The sequence below is a fragment of the Epinephelus lanceolatus genome, chromosome 22 (assembly GCF_041903045.1).
Source record: "Epinephelus lanceolatus isolate andai-2023 chromosome 22, ASM4190304v1, whole genome shotgun sequence".
NCBI lineage: Eukaryota > Metazoa > Chordata > Actinopteri > Perciformes > Serranidae > Epinephelus > Epinephelus lanceolatus.
This window is the reverse complement of record NC_135755.1, coordinates 10639219-10664569: the sequence shown is the minus strand read 5'-3', so window position 1 is coordinate 10664569 and position 25351 is coordinate 10639219. Positions and strand designations below refer to the sequence as shown.

At 42.4% G+C, this 25351-nt stretch overlaps 1 protein-coding gene across 2 annotated transcripts; it reads right to left on the bottom strand.

Moving 5' to 3' along the window:
* Positions 1–1704: 1704 nt before the first annotated feature.
* acadvl (acyl-CoA dehydrogenase very long chain) lies at positions 1705–24943 on the bottom strand. Of its 2 annotated transcripts, none has more exons than XM_033609836.2 (21): positions 24822–24943; positions 24496–24581; positions 24331–24400; positions 22052–22123; positions 20537–20609; positions 20371–20435; positions 20145–20279; positions 19782–19926; positions 17727–17856; positions 17454–17579; positions 17162–17360; positions 14299–14403; positions 13864–13950; positions 13516–13578; positions 10667–10768; positions 5956–6053; positions 4647–4719; positions 4468–4540; positions 4195–4267; positions 3920–3995; positions 1705–1890 (listed from the first exon to the last, which is right to left on the bottom strand). In XM_033609836.2, the coding sequence occupies exons 2-21, from the start codon at positions 24564–24566 to the stop codon at positions 1753–1755; spliced, it is 1974 nt and encodes a 657-aa protein (XP_033465727.1). In that variant the 5' UTR covers positions 24567–24581; positions 24822–24943; the 3' UTR covers positions 1705–1752. The 2 variants fall into 2 exon arrangements, with proteins under 2 accessions (XP_033465727.1, XP_033465726.1); XM_033609835.2 differs by having other exon boundaries at positions 24779–24913.
* Between the last annotated feature and the right edge of the window lie 408 nt (positions 24944–25351).

The following is a 25351-nucleotide window of genomic DNA, read 5'->3' as shown; positions in this document are numbered from 1 at the left end:
AAAAAACAAAACTGTCGTTAAAATACTTTTGTGTATAAATTAAAATCGCTATAAACAGGTAAGTTTAAAGCTTCTTCTAGTAACTGGCCTCTTTATCCTAAAGATGCATTGTTGTATTTATTTTTTTCCCACCAAAAGGCAAAAATGACACCGTAACTTTCGACAGATTAAATGAGATCATTCAATTGGCTACAGTCATGAAGGCTGAGATACAGAGTGAAGGCTGCGTTTAAGAGCTCCATGCACACATTGGAGACATTCAGTCATCAGCTGGTTGAGATGCACCTGGTAGTCAGGGCTGAACGATCAGACCAATTTTACACGTTCTTAATTCATGCAGACTGAAACTCCAGCTCAAATTCTTGAGGTCTCGAGTCGAAACTAAATAATTGAAGGAAAAACAGGTTCACAAAGACTGAAATTAATTGCAGTCCAGATTAAACAGCACAGCGGAACAAGAAGTTTTGTTTGTGAAAATTGTGAATAAATAAAAAAAATGTTTACTTTAATGGCAAGTTAGCTCAAGTTTATTCAATTTTGAGCTAGACGTTAGCAAATTTTGTGAGCTAGCTTTGTTCTGTTAGCTTTATTCCAGTCTTTATGCTAGGTTAAAATAACCATATCATAGCTCTAGCTTCAAATTTAATAGTTTAAATGTTCAAATCAATCAATCTGCTCATCTTGCTAACTCTCCACATTAAAGCAAATACTTACATTTATGGCAAGTTAGCTCAAGTTTTACTCAATTTTGAGCTAAACATTAGCCAATTTCATTAGCTAGCTTTGTTAGGCTAGACGTTTTCCTGTTTCCATTCTTTATGCCAGATTAAGCTAACCATGTCATAGCTTTAGCTTCAGCTTTAATTGAGTTATAATGTTCTGCTCATGTAGCTAACTCTCAACATTACAGCAAATAAACACATTCCCAAACACGTTTATAGCAAGTTAGCTCCAGTTTTACTCAATTTTGAGCTCAACATTAGCCAGTTTTATTAGCTAACTTTATTAGGCTTGCCGATTTCCAGTTTCCACTCTTTATGCCAGGTTAGGCTAACCATGTCATAGCTTTAGTTTCAACTTTGAGTTATGTTCTTTTTATCTAGCTAACTCTAAATGTTACAGCAAATAAACACAGTCCCAAACACTTTTATAGCAAGTTAGCTCAAGTTTTAATCAATTTTGAGCTAATTTTTTATTAGCTAGCTTCGTTAGGCTAGCCTATTTCTAGTTACCAGCCTTCATGCCAAGCTAAGCTAACCATATCATAGCTTTAGCTTCAGATTTAATTGAGTTATAACGTTCTGCTCATCAAGCTAACTCTCGACGTTACAGCAAATAAACACATTCCCAAACACTTGTGTGGCAAGTTAGCTCAAGTTTCACTCAACTTCAAGCTAAATGATAGATGATTTTATTAGCTAGCTTTGTTAGACTTGCCATTCTTCAGTTACCAGTCTTCATGCTAGGCTAAGCTAACCATGATATAGCTTTAGCTTCAGTTTTCTTCACCCTTCTGTGTAAAAGCCATGAATCATTCAGCCCAAAGTCGTAGGTGCATCTCACTCCATGAAAGCTTAAATACACAAAGCACATATAAGCGTACCAATGTGTGATGGAGCTAATGCTAACAGAGCTGTTTTAGTCTGAGAGGGGTTGTCATATATGACCCTGAACACGGATGGAGATGTTGAAGAGTGGGGGGAGAGAAAAAAACAAACAAAAACATATGAAGATATAGGGAGCGTTGTGTGTTTAGAAACCCAGCGGGTGAGGAGCCACCACTCCTCCATTCTCCACCACGGCTGCAGAGATGGTCCGCATGTTCTTGAAGAGCTTTCTGGACTCGCTGGAGCGCAGAGTCTTGATGTCACTCATGATCCTCTCGTAGGCCTGGGGAGTGAAGAGAGCGTTAACTCAAGGTTGATCAAGGGCAGTGAGGCTTGAGATGAACATGACAGTGTGGAATAACATCACACCAGACAAAAGGTAAAGCTAGACAACTTGTTACTAGCGTGAGTAGTAATCTGAACTAATATGGTAGGCATTTCTTAAGACCTTTACACACTCGGGGTTTGTTGAATAAACTGCATGAAAACGCAAAATAATTGCCTGCAAATATTTTGCAATAAAAGTATTTATAGTGGCAGTGAGGCAAATATGTGGAAGTTGCAACACACAGTTTTAGGTTCTTCTGGGGATGCTAGTGAATAAAGCTGCAACAATGATCAAGTAGTTGTCCACTATTAAATTAATAACAATTACTTTGATAATTGATTAGTCTGTTTGATTAGTCATTACTGCTATATGACAGTATAATGAATATATTTGGGTTGTGGACAAAACAAGACCCTCGAGGACGTGATCTTGGACAAATTTCCACTATTTTCTGACATTTTATAGGCTGAACAACTAGTCGATTAATTAAGGAAAAAGCCAAAAGATTTTCGACAATGAAAATAATCATAGTTGCTGCCCTACTAGTGAGTCTTGTGGGGAGGTAGCGTCTGGGAATCTGTCTGAGGTCAGCTGTTTTACAGCCTACTTAACGACACGAACAATTGCAAACGTAGCTTGTTTCTATGCACTTTTTTTTTAAAAGATATTTTTCTGGGCCATTTTGCCTGTAATTGATAGGACAGTTAAGCGTCAAGGGGGGAGAGAGAGAGGGAGTGACATGCAGCAAAGGGCCACAGGCTGGAGTCGAACCCGGGCCGCTGCAGCAACAGCCTTGTACATGGGGCGCCTGCTCTATCCACTAATCCACCGACGCCCCTGTTTCTATGCACTTTTGTCTTTCATCCACATGCAAACTGAGTTTTAAGTCATTGAAAATGAACCTTTTGTAAAAAATCTATCAAGATATTCCGAACCCCTGTTTTCAACTTTGACATTTTTGACCAGGAAAAACAGTTTTTGGTCTTGTCATGTGTGAGTGAGCATCGTTGTCTTCGTCCTGAAGCGTCAGAAATGAGGTGACATTTCGTGCAATGGCAGGCGTAGCCAAAATAGTCCTGGCTCTAGCATTGCCAACAGGACTTTTTGCATGTTAACACGTCATTCTTCCTCTACACTGAGGAACAGAATGCCTTCAGGTAATAGCCTTCTGATTGGCTGACATCTTCTTCTTCTTTGCATGGCTCTAGGGTTACAGATATGTCACTCCCCGTTGGTTTTCCATGCTCCTGAAATAACTTTGTGTTTTTTTTCGTTTTCATTTGGACTAAGTTTATTTTTTTAACTTTTTAGCGTTCGTTCGAAACGACAGTGTTAGCATGAAAGGGGGACATAGAAAGAGGATGACATGCAGGCAAGGACCTTAAGCTGGAATCAAACATGTGGCCGGCCGCGGCAAGGACGTAGCCTTTATACGTGGCACGCCTGCTCTACCAGGTGAGCTACTCGGCGCGCCTAATAACAAAGGAAAATACTCATGTACCCGTGGGATAGGTGTCAATCCCACGAGAAAAAAAAGGCCTTTAAAAAGAATGGTTCAACATTTTGGGGAGCACTCTGAACTTGCTTTCTTGCAAAGAGTTCGATGAGAACATTGACACTGCTCCCCATGAGCTAACTCAGCACAAAGGCTGGAAACAGGTTGAACAGCTGGCTTTGTTCCGTCTAAACTGGGTCATCTTATTTTTCTTAGTACTGTCACTTGAAGTTGTGCGATACAACTCCCCCACCAAGACAACAGCAGCACAGTTCAGTGACAAAATAAGTGTGTGTCTGGCAGTTTTATCTCCATTATTATCAGTTTCCCCCTGTGTAAATATAATGATGTAAAGTATTAGACTTAATAATGGTACCAAACATCAAGCAGCTGGAACCCCTTCAAACAGAATAAGCCAGTTACGTAGCTTTACACTTTTTCCTTTTACATTTACAATACCAAAGTCAATTTATCTGACTTGGGTCTTACCTCGGAACACCAGGTCTCACACAGCATCTTCTCGTGCTGAGCTGAGGTGCTGCCCTGACTCAGAGAGCGTGATGCTCTGCACAGAGAGAGAGAGAGGGGAAAGAAACGACACAAAAAATGTCACTTTAGTCTGCGTAGGAGTTTGTAGGTGGAATAAAAGTAGACCATAGAAACAGTGAGTGGGAGGACAGATGGAGAGAGAAAGAGAGTGGTTGGTATTTTTTTTAAAAAAAAAAAGACAGAGGTTTTATTCTCTTGTATGAACGCCTGTGTACCTGGACAGGACCACCACCATGGCGTAGAGGTCGATTGCAGCGTCAGCGACCCTCTTCAGGACAAATTGTTCATCTGCAACAGAAACATTTGACATTAGATTTTGGAGCATTCCCAACTTCTGAAATGACTACCCTCCCGTCGAAATGCCATACCTGTACCAGCTGGGGATTTTATTTAACAGATTTTTTCGAACACCCACAGGATTTCCTCTGACCTTCTCACACACACACACACGCACGCACACACACACACACACACACACACACACTCACCAATAATCTTCTTGCCGTGTTTGATCAGCAGCTCCTCAATGACCGCGCCGAACTGTTCAATGGCTTTGGTTGTCTACAAGTGAGAGGAGACACATGGCGGTCAGAGAGAAACAAAATCCCAGATCATATCATTATCAGAAAGATCTCAGTCCAAACTACTATGTAAAGGTTTAACGCACCAGTTCTCCGCTGTGTGCCAGCTCAGGATGCACAGTTCCCTGCAGCGTCAGACCCGTGCTCAAACCTGCCTTCCTACAAACACAACAGAAGAAGAAGGTGTTACAGAAAGTGGTGTGTCTTTACTTCCTCCGCCATGTTTAATATATCTGCCGTGTGGTGCAGTGTGTCTACACTGGATCAGTTCTGCCACCTTACTGCTGTGCAGAGGCATTTAAGGTGCAAACACTTTCAGTATAGCACCTTTAGAAATGTACATAACCTTTAAGGACATGTGTGTAAACCATAGATCTGTTGTATGTTTCCACCACAGAGAGTATTCTTATCATGTCGCGGGGGTTGTTTCCAGATGGTAGCAGCCACGTCACTGCCTCATCCAGCTTTATTTCCTCTCCACTGATGATGTCTGAACCTTACTGATCGTCCAAGTAACAGGTATGCAACATTTCCAGAACACAAAAGGACAGACTGGTGTGTCATAGAACAGAGCAGGGGTGTAGTCCCGCTGCCACTTTTTTACCTTCAAGAAAGGAAATAGAATATTTGCCATTCGCATGTTAAGGTTAAAACTAATACTTTTTTTTAACACTCGCCACAACACATTTAAGGTGTGCTGAATGATTCACGACATCAACTCATGTAGCTGGCGGTGTCAGCCTTTGAGCGACACACGCAGAACGTTTACATGCACAGTTAAGTCGAGCTACAGTTACAGCTCGACTAGGCCATTTAATTGGACGAATCGACTGATTGACCGAAGTATGCCCGACTCCGCTACGATAGGTGGCGATATGCCTCCTTTCAGTTTGTTAGCATCGGACCTTTTTCCGGTTGGACTGTTACGTCACAGACGAAACAACATACAAACATAAGGACACATTAGCTGCATTACAGAGACGATGAGATGAGCCTCGAGAGGCCGTCTGAAGGTAACGACTGAACTGTTGAAAGGTTTCAATTTAAAGTGAAGAGAGCAGGAAATTGTGATTGTGCAGCAGCTCTGTGTGTGTGTGTGTGTGTGTGTGTGTTTCCAACACTCCACAGCAAGGGATCTATGTTCACTTCACAGTTCTTTAAATGAAGAAACAGATATGAAATACATCTGTTAATTTGACTCAGTGAAGATAACCACTAAGGTGACAATGATACAGTCGTTTCTGCTCAGATGCAACTCTTAAAACAACAAACTGCATCATGTGCTGTGAACTGCGGGGGGGAGTCCCCATCTCCCACCTTCACTTACAGCACTTTAGCACTTCATGTCCCCCAGACAGGAAACAGAAAGTGTGTGAAGTGTGTATGAGACACAACCTTTTGGCTCTCTTTGTGATTTCTCCTGCGAGCAGCCCAGCGTTGCCGATAGGGTTCTTCAAGGCCTTCTGTAAGCTCTTCAGCTGGTTACCAGCATTCTGGAGGGGAAGCAGAGAGGGACATGCGTGACTATTGCTAACAACACCACAATAACAAAATTCCACTGTGTTGTTTCCACGGTTGAGGAAAGCTGTATCAATATTCGTGAACATGAGCTACTCCAGCCACAGGGTCCAGATTTCTCCGCAGTCTTTAGTTCAAGGTCCACACAGTTTATTATATTCAGAATCATACTCGTGTTTGGCCATGTCGTTGAGCTAGTTTTATGTCTCTGTCACGTAGCCGTCCGTTACTCACTCACTCTACAGCAGCTGTACTTAAAAATAAAGTGTGTTTTCTACAAACTTGACACGTGTGAGTCACTTGCAGTTCATTCAGAATGGAGCCATGCTGGGAACCACTGATCTAGGACATCTTTCACCACTCATTGTCTGTGAAGTAGGTCTTGACTTTATCCTGTGATGTCACAAATTTGAGTTTTAGCACTCTAGATTCTGAATTTGGGAGACAGTTGTTTATATGTACCAATATTTTTGGACCGTCTCAGACGATAGGAAGACATACTTTATCAATCTGTGTTTTATGAGCGAAGGGATCCTACGCGAGCATCTGCCAGAGTTAGAAGACTGCTGGTTATTTTACATGACAGATCTCCGTATTCCTTTGCTTCTCTGTGCTCTTATCAGGGGTTTGACGTGCGTGAGACGGCATCAGTTAGACATGAGCAAACAGATGTGATCGGATTGTGACGACAGCTGGTGGATGTTTGGACACTGCCACATCTGATGAAACCGAAACAGTCCTGACAAACTGATCGATGATTAACTGAGGTTTTGACTGCTTTGCTCTTCTATCTAATTTCCTTGTCTTATCTGATGCCATAGAAGCAACCTGTTATGCTTTCCCTTTTTTCATGTCTTATAAATATATTATAACTATAATGTCTCTCTGTGCCTGTCACTTTCTATTACAGTTTAAGGTTGTGCACAGAGCCCATTCGTCTGTAGTCACTCTCACACATTTACCCTGATGTGACAAATGTTCAGGAGGTGAGGCTTCACTTGTTCACATGTACTAGACATGTTCAAGCTGTAAAAAATACTGGAAGGATGTTTTCCAATCCTTAACCTTAGGGCCTGTCCCATTTCTACCCCTTAAATCTTCCACTTGGTATTGAGTGCCCTCATTTGCGAGATAACCCTTGATAAAGGAAGTGAGTAATATTAGGGTAGAGATCTTTCCCCTAAGAAGTGGAACACCACTTCATGCAAATTGGCGTGGCCGACGTACAGGGATACGCCACGCGTAGTAGCGACGCAATGAAAATGCCAGCTCCAGCACTTGTGTTGTGGCATGTGCTATGTTTATTCTTCTCCGTCTGATGAATCAACAGAGAAGAAATGCTGAAAACAGGAGGCGCCTACGACGTCTTCTAGTTCTGATTCATTTTGTTCGGGTAAGTCGATTTGTTTAAATATTCTGACGCTGTGTTCAACCGAGTTGCTGATGAGTTTACGCTAGTCCAACCATCTGTTGTTTGTATAGCCTACATTACGATCGTACAGTAACAAACTGTTTTCCAAAACTTGCCGAAGTTGCTGACTTAGTTGTAAGTGTGGGTCAGGGCTCCCTTGGAATCTAGGGCGGGTTTTAAGGGCCAGTCCCAATACCCTCCCTTAGCCCTACCCCTACATTTGCGCGTTCCCACGAGGGGTAGTGGTGTCCCAATTCCTTTTTGCGTGAAGGGGTAGGGGGCATAACGAGGGGTGGTGGGTATGAAACTAGCCCTTCGGAGCGAGGGATTTCAGATGCTGACTTGCCAGCGGGGGGTAGACGTCACCATGGCTACCACAGAGCAAGAGACGGGGAAAAAAGTTCATACATAGCTAACGATACCGTCGTCAGGTTGCCTGTTAGCTAGCTAGCTTTCTCGCACTTTCTGGCGTCTGTCATCTGTCCTGTTCTGCAAAACTGTCTGACTCTTGCCATTGCGACAACACGCCAGCTAGTATAACTATGCTGCCTCCTAATGTTAGCTGGTTAGCTAGCTAGCAGAAGTCCCCTGTCGTTTGTCGCTCATCAAACGAAGCATGACGAATGCGGCAAACGCGATCAGTAGGATGAATGAGACTCCATTGTAGATGCCTGTTGGAAATGTAGATGGCTGGCAGCTTCCTGCTTAAAATAATTACAAATGCGTGAACGTAACCGACGCAGTGACGTAATGAGTGGTGTCCCATTTCCTAGGGAAAGATTTCAACCCCAACCCCTCGTTGCTTAATTTCGAGGGCCAAGGGGTAGTGGACAGGGGGGGGGTATTGGGATTGGGCCTAAGTGTTAGAAACCACTTCCACTACCTTAATTCTGTTTTGAGACACCACTAGCCTAAACGTGAACGCGCACAACCAAGTGCAAGTGGGTATTTCTAGGGGAAGTGTGGGTATTGGGACAGGCCCTAAATCTTGAAAGATTCACTACTCAATTCGTAACTCAAATAAAACCCTTTCTGAAGCACTTTCAGAGTTGGCAGTTAAACTGAAGATTTTGTGTTTGTTCCTTGTTCTTGGTGCTTTACGTCAGTGTACACTCTGATGAATCACCCCATCATTCTGAGCCTGCCTTTTACATAGACATCCCTCCTCCTCTCTTTTTATATTGAGCCTGATTTTCAGCTCATCTGCCTTTTTTTCCCCACTATTGAGGAGTGGGGGACCGTCCTACTGACGATATTCCGGCTGGTATTAGAGATTAGGGTATGAGAAGGATTGTGATTTCAAGCTTTGTTCTCCATCATGGCTATACTTTAAGTTTAATACCTGCTGTGAACATGCTTTGTGTAATCCTGTAGCTACATGCTAACGTCAGGGAAACATGAAATCTTGGTTGGAGATGTTGTTAATTTCTCCCTGATATTTTTGTGGTTAACTTTTCACTGAGTTGCCGCCATGTTCACATTCATACCGCACAAAGTGTCTCGTACTTTAGCGACATTTAAATTCCAAGATGGTTGTTGAAGATTGTGATTAAAGGCTTCAAAGGGCTCTTAATGCACACGGTATTTTCTGGGACAATGTGTTACATACTGAACAATAAACTGTGCTTGTTTTGAGTGTTATCCTTTTTTTTTTAGACTAGTCAACAAGTCTTAATTAAAATTTTCATTAAAGCAAAACTTACCTTTCTGGAAATTTTACACTTTTCTTTGTTTAGGTTAAAATGCTATTAATAAGCTGATGGCACACTAAAATGTAAGTGAATTCCACCAGAGATAAAAACTCATAATTATACCATTCTCATATGGTTCTAAGAAAACTCCGACCAAATGCAACGATTGGCCGAGTGTCCTGTCTGTCTTCCCCACGTGAAGCCCTCCGACTGGACTGACGTAACCGCTCGCGTAACATCCCTCCCCCCCAACACAGCATCCAGTTGGTAACGGTTAGCGTAATGAAGCCTAACGTTGCCTGAGCCGCATTATTATCTTCCAGTTGTTGCCAGTCACCAGTACTATATCTAATGTTAGCGTTTACGTTATATTATAAAACTCATCAGTCATCACTGACCCTGGATAAGTTTCAAAACTCTGGGGTTGCGTTTGACTGTGCAGGACAGGTAACGTTATGTTTAGCTTGCTTCCAATATAACATATAACGTTATATGACAACACAGCATCCAGTTGCTAATGGCTAGCCTTGTGCGTTTCCACTTACTAGTAACGTTAACGCTACTATCTAACGTTAGCACTGTAACTTTATTCTAAAACTCATCAGTCATCACTGACTCTGGTTGCGTTGTAAAACTCTGGGGTTGCGTTTGACTGTCTTGGTTGTAACGTTACACTCGCTCTCCTCTTTAGTGTATCTAACGTTACCTTGCCAACGCCTACATCTATTATAGACGTAATGAGGACGTAATGGAGGAGGGGGGGGTAGGCCTTTGGAGGGAGGTGGAGTTGCAGGAGGAGGGGAATGGGACTTTGGAGGGAGGCGGGAGTTGTGGATGTCGCCAGGAACATCCCTACTTTCTCCCATTAATAATCACTAATAAAAACTTTAACATCACAATCTTCACAGCCAGACACGTTACAGCAGGAATACGATCCAAAATCAGGGAGAAATTTACAACATTTGTAACAAAGATTGCACGTTTTCCTCACGCTAGCATGTAGCTACATGTAGCAGTGTTTGTGATGTGAACACTTGCAGCAGCATGCTCATATAAAGAAATCTGTCATGGGCTGAAGTTTGTAGCAAAAGTAGAAAACACTGTTGGATACAGAGTATTCAGAAAGGTCTGAAACCTGAGGTTTTGTTAACAGAGATTACTGTTACATACATTCACCTCATTATTTGAAACTTTGGCCATATTTAATGTGAACATTCCACAAGATGAGGAAGAGACGGACAAGGCAACTCAAGGAAACACAGATCTTTGGTTTTAAAATAAGCAGAAGGAAGTTGCTTCTTGATCACTCATTTTTAACCAAACAAGACGCTGCAAAAGGAAGTACTGTTGGAGTTTCAGAAAGCAGAAATCACTTCCTCTCTACAGAAACATCTGTACTTTTCCACGCTGACATTATCAGATCACCACAGCTGAGTCAGAGATAATAATAATAAAAAAACAAAATACAACTGAGGTTTCACTTTACCTGGAAGCCATTGAGCGCCACGAAGAGCCTCAGGATGTCGTTGGTGCCTTCAAAGATTCGGAAGATTCTCAGATCCCTCATCACTCTCTCCAATCCAGTGTCCTGTCAAAAACAAAGAGGAGAGGCTGTTTTGTTTTTCAGATAAATGCTACCCAGAATTAAGCTGCAACAATCACATATTACTCATAATTCATTATTAACGGAATTTAACTTTCCTGAGAATAATCTGCACTGAGATTTGGTCAGTCACATGTTTGTATTCTCATTTTAGGTGACCAACATGATGCAACAGGCTGTAATTTAACATATATTACACATACAAGACATTTTAATCCCCGCTTCTCGCAAAAGTTTAAATTAGGTAGTGAAAACGCCAGCTGCAAAGAGGAACAGAGACCGGCTATATTCATTTCTGCGCTTTCAAAATCTGCATGTGTGAGCTACTGGTCATATTTTAGGCTGCACATGATTTCATCTGTCCAGAAGAGCAGAGATGGAAATATCCCAGGCACACTTTTGACTTTACTTCCTCGGTCAAGTGCACTGAGTCAAAATATGCACTGTGAGCAGGACCGATCCGGCTCTGGCGATCAATGGTTTTCCCCTCTTGCTCATATCCTACGACTGATTTCACAATGAAATTGTAGAAACCAAAAAGGGTGTGGACAAAATTACTCAAATATCTGCATATGTATGAGGTAGGTATATTTTTGAAACGTAATGTTGAAATTCTAAATAAAAATAAAATTACATTAAGATGTACTTTTGTTATTTTCTCCATCCCATGTCGGCGCTTAAGTACAATTTGCACCAAAGTTTCCACCTCTGCAGTTTGTGCTTTTAAGTGTTGTTCCATGACTGAGCAAACGTTCCACTGAGAGCCTGGCACAGCGGCACATCTGTTAGAGAGGGGGCCTACTGCATAGTCTTGTTTTTGTTTCGTGTATATGTGTGTGCATTGTTGTTTACACACTTTCACTACGCCCCCCTGTCTTCAGCTGGCTCTAACCGGTCTATTCTTGTGAACATCTTGGTTGACTTTTTTTTTTTCTCTGAAGAGAGCGTCAATGTGGTATCTGCGTTTTCTGAGCGTGAGCTCCGACGTGTAGCATCTATATGACTCAAGACCACAACATGTACCTGACTTGCACTATAGCTACACAAGTAAAAGTGCAGCGGTTGTTGGAGATAATAGTGCTGCTACTGCTGACTGATTATCTTGTCAGTGAAAAAAGTGATAAAAAAAAATGCTGACTAATGTAGAAATAGTCTGATGAAGTATGTCACTGTTGGAAGGATGTTCTTTTTATGAAACTGGACTGTCTATACTGTACAAAGACAAAAAATGCTTTTAAAATTGGTGCTATGTGACCAGAGAAAATAGAGGAAAAGAGCTGTGGCTGTCGCTTTTACTTAAGAGGGAGAAAACCTACAACTGCCAGGATGCACTGCGCCACACTGGACCAATAAAGGCTCCTGCTGGTGGATGATGTAATGTGACGTTGGCTGTTTTGACACAGGAAACAAGATGGAGGCCGACTGGTCACAAACTTTACGTATTACAGTTAAACAGTGAGTTAGAATATGACTCTGAAAACAACTGAGGCAAGCACGTGTTGATGTAACATATAGGTTCTGCAATTATTTAAGTTTGCACAACTGTTTTTATGTATTTTGAAAAGTGTATGGTAGTGGTAGGGGTGGTCCCTTATTGTCGACCAAACGTAAGTTGACCTGAAAGGTCATTAGTCAGCAAGATTTCATTGGTCGCTTAGTCACAGAAACAAAAGTGAATCTCTATTAGGAGCTGCGCCTTGTCAAAATAAATCAAAACCTATATGACTGGACCATGTGGGGATTTAATTTGAAAGGACAGACACAGGAAGTGACCACGCTCAGTAGTCAGACAGGAGTCAGGTTAATTTCCAGGGCTGGTATCTGCGGTTATTCCACAGGCTAGTTAATAACATGTCGGGCAGGAAATCCAAACTGTGGGATCATTTCGAGAAGGTGAAGGACGAACCCAAGGTGATACATAAACTCATCTTCATTGGTCAACTACAAACATGACAGTAGCTACATGCCCATTAGCCCACAGCGTCATTAACAGGCGGCTCGCTCAGTGTGTGACGTGCACTTGTAGATAAAATATAGGCCTATATTAATGAAGGTTCATTAGTACGGTTTTGAGAACTTTGGAGAATTTTGGATGGACTTGGCCTGTCGTTTGTTCCTTTTTTTTTTTATTTTCAATAAACCTCACTAAACTTTTTCCCTGCCTCATGTGAGTATTGAGGATCTCCAGAAAAGGAACAGAAACACGAGTCAAAACCGAGAAACCTCACAAACAAAGTGGCCTAGGAACTTTGGCATGTTGAAACCGCCACTATATTTAGTTTATATTTGATCAGCTCTGCTTAGTTTTACTGTTTGATCTGTTTTTTTAGCCATTTTTATAATACAAAAAAACAGCCTGGCGCCCACTTCTTGGTCACAAATTCTCGTATTACAGCTAAACAGTGCACTAAAACATGTTTCTAAAGACAATTTAAGTGAGAAATAGAGTTTGGTCATCCGGCTGGGCGATGAGCAGTGAGATAAGATGGAGGTAACTTTATCTTAGTTTATTACACATACTACCCACATTGCTATGACACAGAGCAGGTTGAATATTGGCAACGTATCCTTTTAAGGGAGAATATTTGTGAGTTGTCCTATACTCAAGTGACGCAAGCCAAAAAATTCAGTTTGTGTGTGGTGTGATCACAGCTAAAAAACTGCTACAACCGACTGCAGCTTCCCGGTGGTCTCAGGGTTTGTGTGACACAGGATGTGGACTGAGCGCTCACCTTCATGAAACCCATGCCGCCCATAACCTGGATACACTCATCAGTCACACTCCACGCCGCCTCCTGTCACAATAAAAACAAACAACACAGAGATGCTCATGAGCTTTCGCTGTGACAATTACACGATTACATTTCATCTCAACTCAGCAAACGCGCCGAGAGACGTCTACTTCCTCTATGTACCACCTCGAGTCTCCGGTCTTCCGCAGAAAGAGGAACATGGGAAATATTTTGAAAGAGGTGTTGTGTTCCATAGAGCTTTAATGTGTGTAAGAAATACATTATTACCACAGAGACAAACAACAAAAGCAGAAACAATTGCATGTTAAGTGAATTTAAAAATCTTACAGAGGCGAAGATCTTGCTGATGGCTGCTTCTATCTGGAATTCAGATGCGCCACTGTCCATGTTGCCGCTGATCATGTAGGCCATTGACTGCAAAAACACGCAGACGTAATAGAGTCAGCATGAGTTTATCGCAATGTGTTCATTTAGAGGTTTTCAGCGACAGCACACGATGATGGAAAGGGCGACAGTGGTTTAATTCGCTGGGACTTTCTGCTCAAAACATCTTTGCTTGGAAAGTTAACAGGGGTTTTATAGGCGGGGAATCAACCTGAAAATCTACTCCTTCATCACAGGCTTTGAGCAACATGTAATCCAGACAATAAACAAGCTAGAAGTGTTGATAATGCTGTCGCACGGAGACAATCAAGGGCTGATATTGTGCAGTAACGACAGCATTTGAGAATCAGGATTAAATTCACGGGTTAGTTGTCCGACCTCGGTGACATATTGTAGCATGGTCATGCGGGCAATCTTCTCCTGGATGGTTCCGTAGTTGTGGATCTTGTTCCCAAACTGGGTTCTGTTGGCTGCATGATCCACCTGTTGGAGAGAGGAAAATGGCGGTCACTGTCACACCTTCGCTCATAGGCACATGCTGTAAATTCTCAACAGAGGAATGGGCAACTAATCCTCTGCACTTCCTCGTACTTCGAGACTGGAACTGAAATTCTAGCAGCTTATTTTGAGGTCCCTGTTGAAATGTTGTTGCTGTCTAGCTCATGTGCACAAAGAGGAAGTTTGGTTAAGGTTGCCAGCGAGCACACAAGTATCAGTCTTGTGGTGAGCTGCAAAGCTGTTGGCACCAAGGAAACAACTCAGCGTGACCACACCGTTGCTCTGGTTGCAAAGACAAAGCCGCATGTTGTGAAAAAAATAAAACACAGGTGAAAGCGCCTTCAGTACCAAAAACATGCTGTGTGTTTCTAAGCAAGGCATTACTCTTAAAGCACGTTAACACACAGATTGTGTCTCCTGTGCACGTGCTTCTCCCACTAACCTAATGAAACAATCACTCATTCAATGGCACTGCACTAAAGCACAGATGGAAAATGTAAATATCACTTTCTTCCAGTTTCTAGCATGTGTTTTACATTTCATTTAGATGGAAATCCCCACAGTCTACTGCGCAGCTGTACAAATTCATACAAGCCATTACAAGCTATCTAATTTAAGAATTGTGAGGCTATACATCGTACATTTCCTGTGAGTGGAGCAGCATCGAACAAGGCAACTGAGTTTGTGGTGTTAAATGTGCATGCTGTCGTGAGGTTACGCATTTTTAGTGCTGAAACATTGAAGCTGATTCACCCCTTCGTTGAGAGAAGAGAAAAAAGACAAGACAAAAAGTGACATATTTGGAGGTTGCAGCTTCTCAGTTGTAAGAATTTGCTGCTTTTCTATGTTTTACATGATTGTGAATTGAATATTTTTAAGTTTCATGCTGCTGGTTGAAGACAAAAGACAAGCTGTTACCTACAGCTGAGGGGAAATGTTAATGAGTGATTTGCACCATGTTTCATTTTATGACTGAAAGGGAAATTTCAGTATTTTTCAGCCTGGATCCTGTTTCCTCATGTCTGGGTCTAAGTGACTAATGGGAGCGACAGTTTTAGAAATTGGTCTTGTATTGTTCACTAGGGCTGCAACGATTAGTCGACTAATCAACTATTAAAATAATAAGTGACTATTGTAGTAGTCGACTAATCGGTTTGAGTCACTTTTCATAGAAAAGTACTATAAAGTACCCCAAAATACTCTTAGTGCAGCTTGTTACGTTCAGATACTGGCAGCTTTACACACTCTCCCATGACGGTGAACTAAAACCCTTTGGTTTTCGATAAAATGATGAGTCGACTATTCGAAGAAATAATCGTCAGATTAGTCGTCAATAAAAATAATCATTACTTGCAGCCCTATTGTTCACACTGTCAATGTACGTCCACTAAAACTGCTTCTTTTCTGCACCAACAGGCGCAGATTGTTTCTCTAAAGCCCCGTGTCCACCAAGCACTTTCGGTATGGTACCTTTGGAACCAAAATAACCCTTCAGACATGGTACCTACACCCTAGCGTTTCCACCACAAACAGTACTCTTAAATTATGGAAGTCTGCACCTCATTTATCGTCCACAGAACGAGGGTGCACGCCGAGTCTCTCCATGGGATATTTAAAAAGAGCAGGTTTGTGCATTTAGTCCTTCTCAGGCAAGCTCAGGGGTTTAGTGTTGCTGTAGCCCACAGGAACAACGCTTTTTTCCCCTCTGAGTGAGGATTAGAATATATGCAGCTCACATAATCTAGTTGAAATTAATATATATTTTTAAACGCTTGATCCACTCATTGCTAAAAGTGCCTGTCATATAAACTCTCCACGTGCGGTTACATGAGCCTCAAAATCAGACACAACTCAGCCCTGAGCAGAGTGACCGTCCTCTACTGACCAATCAGACTGCAGTGTTCACAGCTCCACCTTTTGGTACCAGATCTGTGTGCTAGGTACCCCAACAGAGGGGGGACCAAACATGGGGACGGTACGGAACGGTTGCATTGGTGCCATCCACAACTTTTCACAGTGGGAGACGGGAAAAAAGCGTACCGAACTGAACTGTACTGTACTGCACGGTGGAAACAACGCTCAAGTGTCTGACAACATTAAGGGTCACTATAGCAATGTCCTTGCACCAATAATCATATATAAATTAACTTTATGTACCGATTGTTTTCCAAGTTTGCATTTCAGTTGGTTACTTATTTTCACATATTTTTAAACAGTCACAAGTGTTAAAATCTTTAAAATGCCACAGCGATCACAGCACTAACGTCACATGTTATTTTTCTGATGATGCAGCGTCTGTCCCTGCTGTGTCGCACATTCAACTACTGCTTGTTTAGCAGCATCGGTTGAATACGAAGAGGTGAGAATTAGTTAATGTACAGTTACATAATCTGTCTTGAACATCTCTGAGCAAAACAACAGAAGCAGCCAGAGCACGTTTGAATCTTCAGCGCTTGTAACCTCAGCAGGAAGTTGCAGAGCAGACACAGGCCATAGTGAACTACAACGAGGGGAAATTCCCACAAACCCACGATGTAGGAAATACACGACTGAAGTAGGGGGGTGTAACACAGACAATACAGGTGAAGAGCTCTGCAGCAGATGGGAAACACAACACATACAGAGCCATAAAGCTGTAAGTGGAACCTACAGTGTCTAAATGATGAAAGAAGCTCATTCTCTGCTGTCACACTTCATGACCACTTCCCTTCTGAACTATGTTTATGGTGCTATAGATACTCACAGCTTTGGTGATGACTCCCTTCATAGTGCCGGAGAGAGCGGCTGCCATGCCGAAGCGTCCGTTATTCAGAATGTTCATGGCCACCTTGAAACCTCCGCCCAGCTCGCCAAGCAAGCAGTCGGCTGGCACGCGAACATTGTCGAAGTAGACCTCAGCTGTGTTGGACGCCTTGATGCCCATCTTCTTCTCAGGAGGCCCACTGTGATTAAGAAGCAAAGACATGTCATGAGAAAACAACGCGGGCTGCATCATGACCTTTATAGATGAACAGTCAATAACGTGGTGCGCTCACTGTGTCACTCCTCCGAAGCTCCTCTCCACGATGAAGGCTGAGATCTTGTCCTTCATCTCTCCAGTCTTGGGGTCCTTCATGGGGGTTTTGGCGAACACTGTGAAGATCTCAGCCAGACCGCCATTACTGACAAAAACAAAAAGAGCATCAGATTAATTAAAGACACAACTTCCAGCCATCACGCTGTACTAATGGACACACTGCACAATGCTGCCACCTTGTGGTGAAACAATGAAATAACTCTGATGATGTATACTGCTGCTGCGTCCTCACCTGATCCAGATCTTGCTTCCATTGAGGGTGAAGTACTGTCCGCAGGGGGACTGGACAGCTACGGTTTTGATTGAGGCGGCATCAGAGCCACTGGCTGGTTCAGTCAAACAGAAGGCGGCTATATTCTCACCTAGAGGGACAAATGTGCGCAGTGTCAAACACATACACACACAACGAAAACGATTTAGCAGCTCTACATTCTTCCCTCATTAGATTAGCTCCTTCTTAATACAACGGAAAATGTGTTAACTAAATAAATATGAGACAAAAGATGCAGGCATACATTAAAGGATGTGTGTAATAAGATCATGTCTCCCCCTCGCTTTGACAGGCGGCTCTTCACTCAACTACTGCACACTTTCGATGTCTGGTAGTGATGTAAGATTCAAGAACAAATAGTTCTCTTTGAACAACTTTTAAGGAGGAACACGTTAACTCGATTCCTTGATTCCTCGTATTCCTGTTCTGTCAAATGATGCCAAATTCGGTACCTAAGAGCACACCTGGGTGTAAATGGCGAGTTCGGAAAGGAGGCTAAAGCACAGTGAAGTGTCCCAAAGCCAGTCACAGAATTCCTTGGACAGCTTCTCAACTTCAGGGCGCCTTGTGTTGCTTCCAACTCCTGTCTGAACCCAGCATTCTCACCCAGGTGTGCTCTTCGGTACTTTTTTGCGGTAGAGACAACAGGCCTCAGCAGATTTGCCAGGTTTAGAAAGGAGGCAGAAGTGCTGCAAGGCGCCTGAAGTCTATCAACTCTGCGGCGATAGTTTCAGTCTATCTGGTCTATTTTCTTTATATTTTACTTTAAAAACAGCCATTATCACGGCTGTTTGTGATTGTGTTTTTTTAAAATGACCTACTTAACATATTTGTCAGTTGTGTCTAAACGGAGAGCGAGAGAGACGAGCAGACGCGCGCGCACATACACACCCCGAGTCATTCACAAGCACATACACTGGCTACGGTTACATGAGGGCTTCTCATTCAGACTGAAATAAATCTGAATGAAATCATTCGGAATTTAAGTCTTTCCAGGTAGTTTACATGGGAAATATTCATTCCGAATGAGGGTTTACACAGGAGATCAGTTTAATCGCCTTTATTTGGGTCTGCACAAGGTTTGGGGCAGGGAAGGTTTCTGATTGGATAGGGGGCGGGGCGGATGTTACGTGTTTACGTTTACCAGAAGAAAACACTGTAGTCCTCGCTCCGGATAACAAGATACTTGACGACGCCGTTCTTAGTGCCTTTTTCCGGCTTGTTTTGCTTATATTCTTGAAGCAGCAGTACGACAACAACCTTGTTCTGCTAATGCTTCGTCTGTTGAGGAGGAGAAGGGAGGCAGAAGGTCGAAGAAGGGAGATAGAAGACCGTGCTGTGGCGTATGGAAACCAGTGAGTGCCACGAGTCCGACTGCTCTATCTCTCTGAACTTAGAGAGGAATGAGTGTATACATGCACACAAAATTCTTTCATTCGGAATGACAAACGGAATAAACCACCCCCTTTAATCGGATTTAATTTTCAATCGGAATTTACATGACCCCTTTTAATCGGAATGGCCTTTCATTCCGATTAAAAGTGGAATTAAACTGTCCATGTAAACGTACTGACTGAGCCGAAGAACAAGTCAAAGCGACTGCTCAACGAAAAGGCTCTTGTTCAGCAAGCTTCTCTGGTAGCAGAAAGCACATCCAACGAAGCATGTGAACAGAGCGTGAGCAGGTAGTGCAAGCCAAAGGATTCTGTATAGAGCACATAGAGCAAGGTTGGGCTTGTAGGTGAACCAAAGTCGTTCATGAGTCGGTTCACCAGTGGCTACTGACACAAACTAGGTAACTGAAAAGGTCCAATCTTCTCATCACTAATGTCCAATCGTACAAACCACTTGTTTTCCAGAATAACCCAGCCCTGACTGACACATTCTTTGTTTTGGTCTTTTCATGGAATTTGCAGACATTAATCAAAATTGTGAAGACTTACCTATAATGAGTTTCCTTTTGTATACAAAGCTACAATTAAAATCTGAAGGTGCTTGTAAATCAAGTCTTTTTACCTGTGGCAAGCTTCGGCAGGTACTTCTCCTTCTGGGCTGGATTCCCAAAGAGCAGGATGCCCTTGAAGCCGATGGACTGGTGGGCACCCAGAGTGATTCCAACACCGAGGTCGTGACTGCCAACAATCTCAACCAGCCGGGCATACTGTTAGATAGAGGTTACCACCGTCATTACACTGGCGTGTTTGCATCACAATCTGACACAGTTAAAGGGTATGTTTGGTATTTCTTATCCAGTTTCAACGATTGTTGTCTGTATTAGTCACTTAGACACAAAAACATAAGAGAATAGGGTCCAGGTTGAAAACCATCAAACCTACCCTTTCACAACGAGATACATGCACAGTAAACAAGTAGACGTACCTGTGTGTTTGAGAGGCCGAGGCCACCGAGGTCAGCAGGCACCTGCAGACCGAAGGCACCCATCTCCTTCAGGCCCTCCATGGTGTGATCTTCTACCTTCTCCAACGCATCGTTCTTGGCAGGGTCGTTTACCTCCTGTCCATAGGAAAAACATGGAGGGTGAGTGGGAAAGTTGTGCGCGTGACGTCAAATTATCCAAGAGCTCAAAAATGTGCAATGAAGTTACCTCAAAGAATTTGCACACAGGCCCCACAAGCTCTTGAAGAAACTGCTCCTGCTCCTCGTTCATCACTACGGCACACATAGAAGTTATTTACCTACTATGTTTTTTCTCCTTTGTGAAATGTTGCCAGTGTTTCAAACATGGATTAACATAATCTCCTGTGATTTACCTGAGGGGTAGGGGAACACTTGGGCGGTTGCAATCTGCCCCTTGAAAATGTTGACGGCGAATGATTTGGATTCCTGTGGAAGTCAAACACAGGGAAGTTTATACAAACATAGGAGTATTCAAAAGTTAAAGAGCTGTTTCCACCTGGTGTTAACACGCGTCCTGGGTAATCGGACCACAAGGGGACAACTCTAAGTCTATCTCCACGTCTCGATTGACTACTTGTGATCAGATTGCTCTTCCCTGCTCTCAATGTAAATTAGCGTTTAGAGTTTATTGAGACGATTTTACAGCTGCTACTGTGTCAGCTTGTGCTAACGGGGCAGACAATGAACTAGCTGTTCTCTAGCAGAACAACGGCTCTGGGGCAGCAGCAACAGACGCTCGAGAGTCAGATGAGCAAGGACATCAGCTGAGTAGGCCGTCCTTCACTGTGGCCCAGGACACATTAGCATACACTAGGGCTGCCCCTAATAGTCGACCTGAAAGGTCACTAGTCTGCAAGATTTCATTGGTTGCTTATTCGCACAAACAAAAGTGAAACTCTATTAGGAGCTGCGCCTTGTCAAAATAAATCAAAACCTATATGGCTGGACCATGTGGGAATTTAATTTGAAAGGACGCTCAGTAGTCAGACAGGAGTCAGGTTAATCTCCAGGGCTGGTACCTGCGGTTATTCCACAGGCTAGTTAATAACATGTCGGGCAGGAAATCCAAAGTGTGGGATCATTTTGAGAAGGTGAAGGACGAACCCAAGGTGATATGTAAATTCATCTTCATTGGTCGACTACAAACATGACGTATCATCTGAAACATGGAAGTAGCTACATGCCCATTAGCCCACAGCGTCATTAACAGGCGGCTCGCTCAGTGTGTGACGTGCACTTGTAGATAAAATATAGACCTATATTAATGAAGGTTCATTAGTACAGTTTTGTATTTCTCTGTAATGTAAAGTGAAAACCTACTTGGTGATAAACCTTCTGATTCTGAATGTGGTCCAAGCAACTGGCTCTCAAGACACATTGAGGACACTTTGGTGCGTTCACACCTGTACTTAGAACCGTCCACCTGTGGGCCAATCATCCATGACGCATCTTAATACCAGGTGTAAACAGGGCAAAGACACCCTGTGGAGTTTACCCGTTGACAACAATGCTATGTTAATATTAACTGTAGTTGTGTAACTTCTGTTTGTCCCTGAGGTCTAACAAACGTCTTGAATGCAAACATTTGTAAAGCACTTTATTACCTGCACTGTTTGCATGCATATTAATGAGTTTGCAGACTTCTCCTTTCCTGCCTTTGTTGGTGCATTGCTGCGCCCTGCCACTGGATTAATACATTTGAAACTGTGGTTACGTCATTAATGAGCATGTGCATCCACACACATTCATAAAAAGCTGCTCCACAGTGCTACAGGTGGTCAAAACTCCACGGCTTGTTGACTAGGAGAATAACTACATTATCTCGAATATTATAATTACATAATAACAGTAAAAGAGAATTAACGTACTGTTGCCACTGCCTTCTTTTCCAATTTAGTGGCGGTGTCACTGCCGACTGCTGCTGGCTTCTCCAGAACCGCCTGAAGAGAAAAAGCAAAAAGAGACGGATGAGAACAAGCTTATAAAATGTGCATCAATTCAGTAAAAAGAGGAGACTGATCACAAACTGTCTCTGGAAGAAACTGAAGCTGGAGGAGAGGAGATGTGATTGTAATACAGAGGAAGTCGGCGTGCTGCTCAGTGTTGTTATTACATTCATTGCCCATAATCCAGTGTTAGAAGCCAAAGTAAACACGAGGGAAAGTTTATCCAGGTCACCAGCTTAGTGTGACGCCAAAAGGACTGATCTCAAGCTCCAAATGGGTGAGAGGTGATGCCAAGGGCACAACCAGTCAGCTGAGTAACCAAGCAGCAGGAGAACTGTGCATACAGTACATATCTTACAATGGGAGAATGATAGGCTTTATTACACGGCTGCTGTATTGCACTGTGTTTGGTTAGACAGATAATAAACTGGACTGAGCCTGTAATATAACTGTGTTTATGTAAGTACAGTACACCTGAGTGAATGAGTGAGTGGAGCTGGGCAACACAAACAAAATTAAATGTGTGCTCAGGGGAAAAAAAGCATCACAGCTGTAATGTATTCTCTCACTATATCAGTGCTGCAAATCCATTTCTGAGCTCTACCTGTTGCTGCTCTTTACAGAAATGGAGCCCACTGAGAAACGATTCATTACTTTGAAAGTATTCAGAATCACTTCAGTCACAAATGAGGCAAATAAAAGTATACACATGCCTGTATCTACAACAAAACTGTTTTCATAACCAGGATGGGAACTGAGAACCAGTTTCAAACTGTCCAAACTATCAGAATCGTATGGCTCTGAATTTATCAATTTCTTATATCAACACCGGCATGTTTTTCTAACAGTTGCATGACAATGACATTGAAATTGTGTCTCTGCTGCTGAGAGCTTGAAACAAGGAGGAGTCATGGCGGATTCTGGCTTCATTTCACTTTAAAAGATGACAACAGGGCTGCTTGTAATGTCTGTGAAAATATAACTTCAAGTACGAGTGGAAACACCAGCAACTTTTTAACCCAACGTGGGTTTAAATTCCAGGAACAACACGTATTTGACTCAGCGCACAAGTGCCACTGTTATCAGACCAAGAAACACGTCTGTTACCAAACGTGAATGTCCTGTTATAATACTGCTGAACACCTCTGTAAAGTGTATAGGAAAGTGTGGCACAGAGGCAGAGCAGGTCATCCACTAATTGAAAGATCAGTGGTACGATTGTTGGCTCCTCCAGTCTGCGTGTGGAAGCATCCTTGAGCGAGATACTGAACCTCAAATTGCTCCCGATGATGCTTCCATCAGTGTGTGAGTGTGTTAAAAACTGAGTAGCAGGTGGCACCTTGTATGGTAGCATCGGCCAGCAGCGTACCATGATAAGGAATCAATACCGAATTAGACCTATACAGCGTTACGTACTTCCTACCTTTTTAAATACTTTCCTATTTCTGCTGTCGTAACAAAACAAACATAATCTGATTTTTGGTTTATAAATACCATGTTACTGAGCTTCACATAAAAACTATTCTATGATCATGACAGTGTCAGGCAAAATGTTGGTGTCAGGAAAGTGAGTCCTCCGAGCAAAAAAATCATATTGCTATTCATATTATTAGCATATTACAGCCGGAGAGCATCTAAACAAGCTAACTGTAAGACAAAGGATGAAATAAGAAGGATTTTTGTGTGTGTTTTGTAACGCTGCTCATTACTGATTTACTGTGAGTACTATAAGTGTAGATGCTTTGTGTGGAGTTTCTCACGTTTCTGTTTTGTGCACTGCTGTCACTGAGCTATAATAAGCTTTAGCTTGACTAGACTGGGTTATACATATATTTTTTCTGACAATGATATCAGTATAAGTGGCAGTGACAGGCTCAACATGAATGACGCCTCTCCTGCAGCTGCCTGGGCTGAACCCTGGGCTGCACAAGAGCAGTGTCACCCACATAGATGGTGTCACCTTTATAACCGAGTCATGTGACCAGTCAACTTTCACCCACTTCCAGCGGGAGGGGATGCCAGCGTTATGTCAGCCAGCCCCGGAGTCAGGCAAAACAAGGACAATAAACAGACTGCGAGATACCGTCACATCACAACATGCACTAAACAACACTGACAAAGTGACAGTAATATCATATATATATATATATATATATATATATATATATATATATATATATTATAATGTAGGCTAGCGTTACCTCTGCAGCTTGGCTTGCGTAGAGACGAGCGTTTTGCACAGCAATCACAGCCCCGGCATGTCGCTGACCTCTGTCGTCCACACAAGAAACAGAAGACGATTTTACCTTTACATCCAAATATGTTTTGTCATCTTCACCAGGCTCAATAACAGCTTTAATACCTACCCTGACAGCACCGGAGGAATCCTGAGAATAGAGCCGCACAGAGCGGACTGACCCACTTTACGAAGCAGCATTCTTCTTCTTTTGTTCTTAAAGAAAAAAAAGCCGTAATTAGATAAATGACACACAAATAAATCACCAAACACAGACAGAAACATCGGAGGTTAGCTAACAGCTACGTGACGTTAGCTGCGGCGCGTAGCTAGCTAGCAGCTACGTAACGACGTCGGTGTGTTTTGTAACTTATTTTTGACTGAAAACAGCTAAAAGCGGTTAAAATACTTACATTCCTTCTGATAAAAATCAAAAATATCGATTATATTACACACCGATACAAGTTAAGCCAAGACACGTCCCCTGCGTCCGCCCAGTGGCCGTCTATTCCTCTAAATGACCCGTTGGTGTTTAGCCTGAATTCTCCTCTTCGAGACAGGCACACCGGAAGTTGTCTATTCGCGGTGCGTCATGGGATATGTAGTTCTTTGTAGAAGGTATATGAATGAAGACAATAGTAGGAAATTATTGAATAAATGTTAAAAATATGAACAATAAAATAAAACAAAATCAAAATACATGATTATAATTAGTATATTACACTAGTAGTTCGTATTAAATAGGGTTGGGAATCACCAGAAGCCCCATGATACAATATTATATTGAATGTTTTGCGATATACTGAGTATTTTGATAATATATACTGCAATATATTGTGATTAATTACCTTTTTTCAACTGTAAATGATGTCAAACTTTGTCAACATCTGTTTTTATTTAATGAGGTGCAGTTTTCAGTCAGTTAATCTCACTTTAGTCATTTTTATTGCAGGAAAATGTCTCTAATGAGCAGAATAATCAATTTA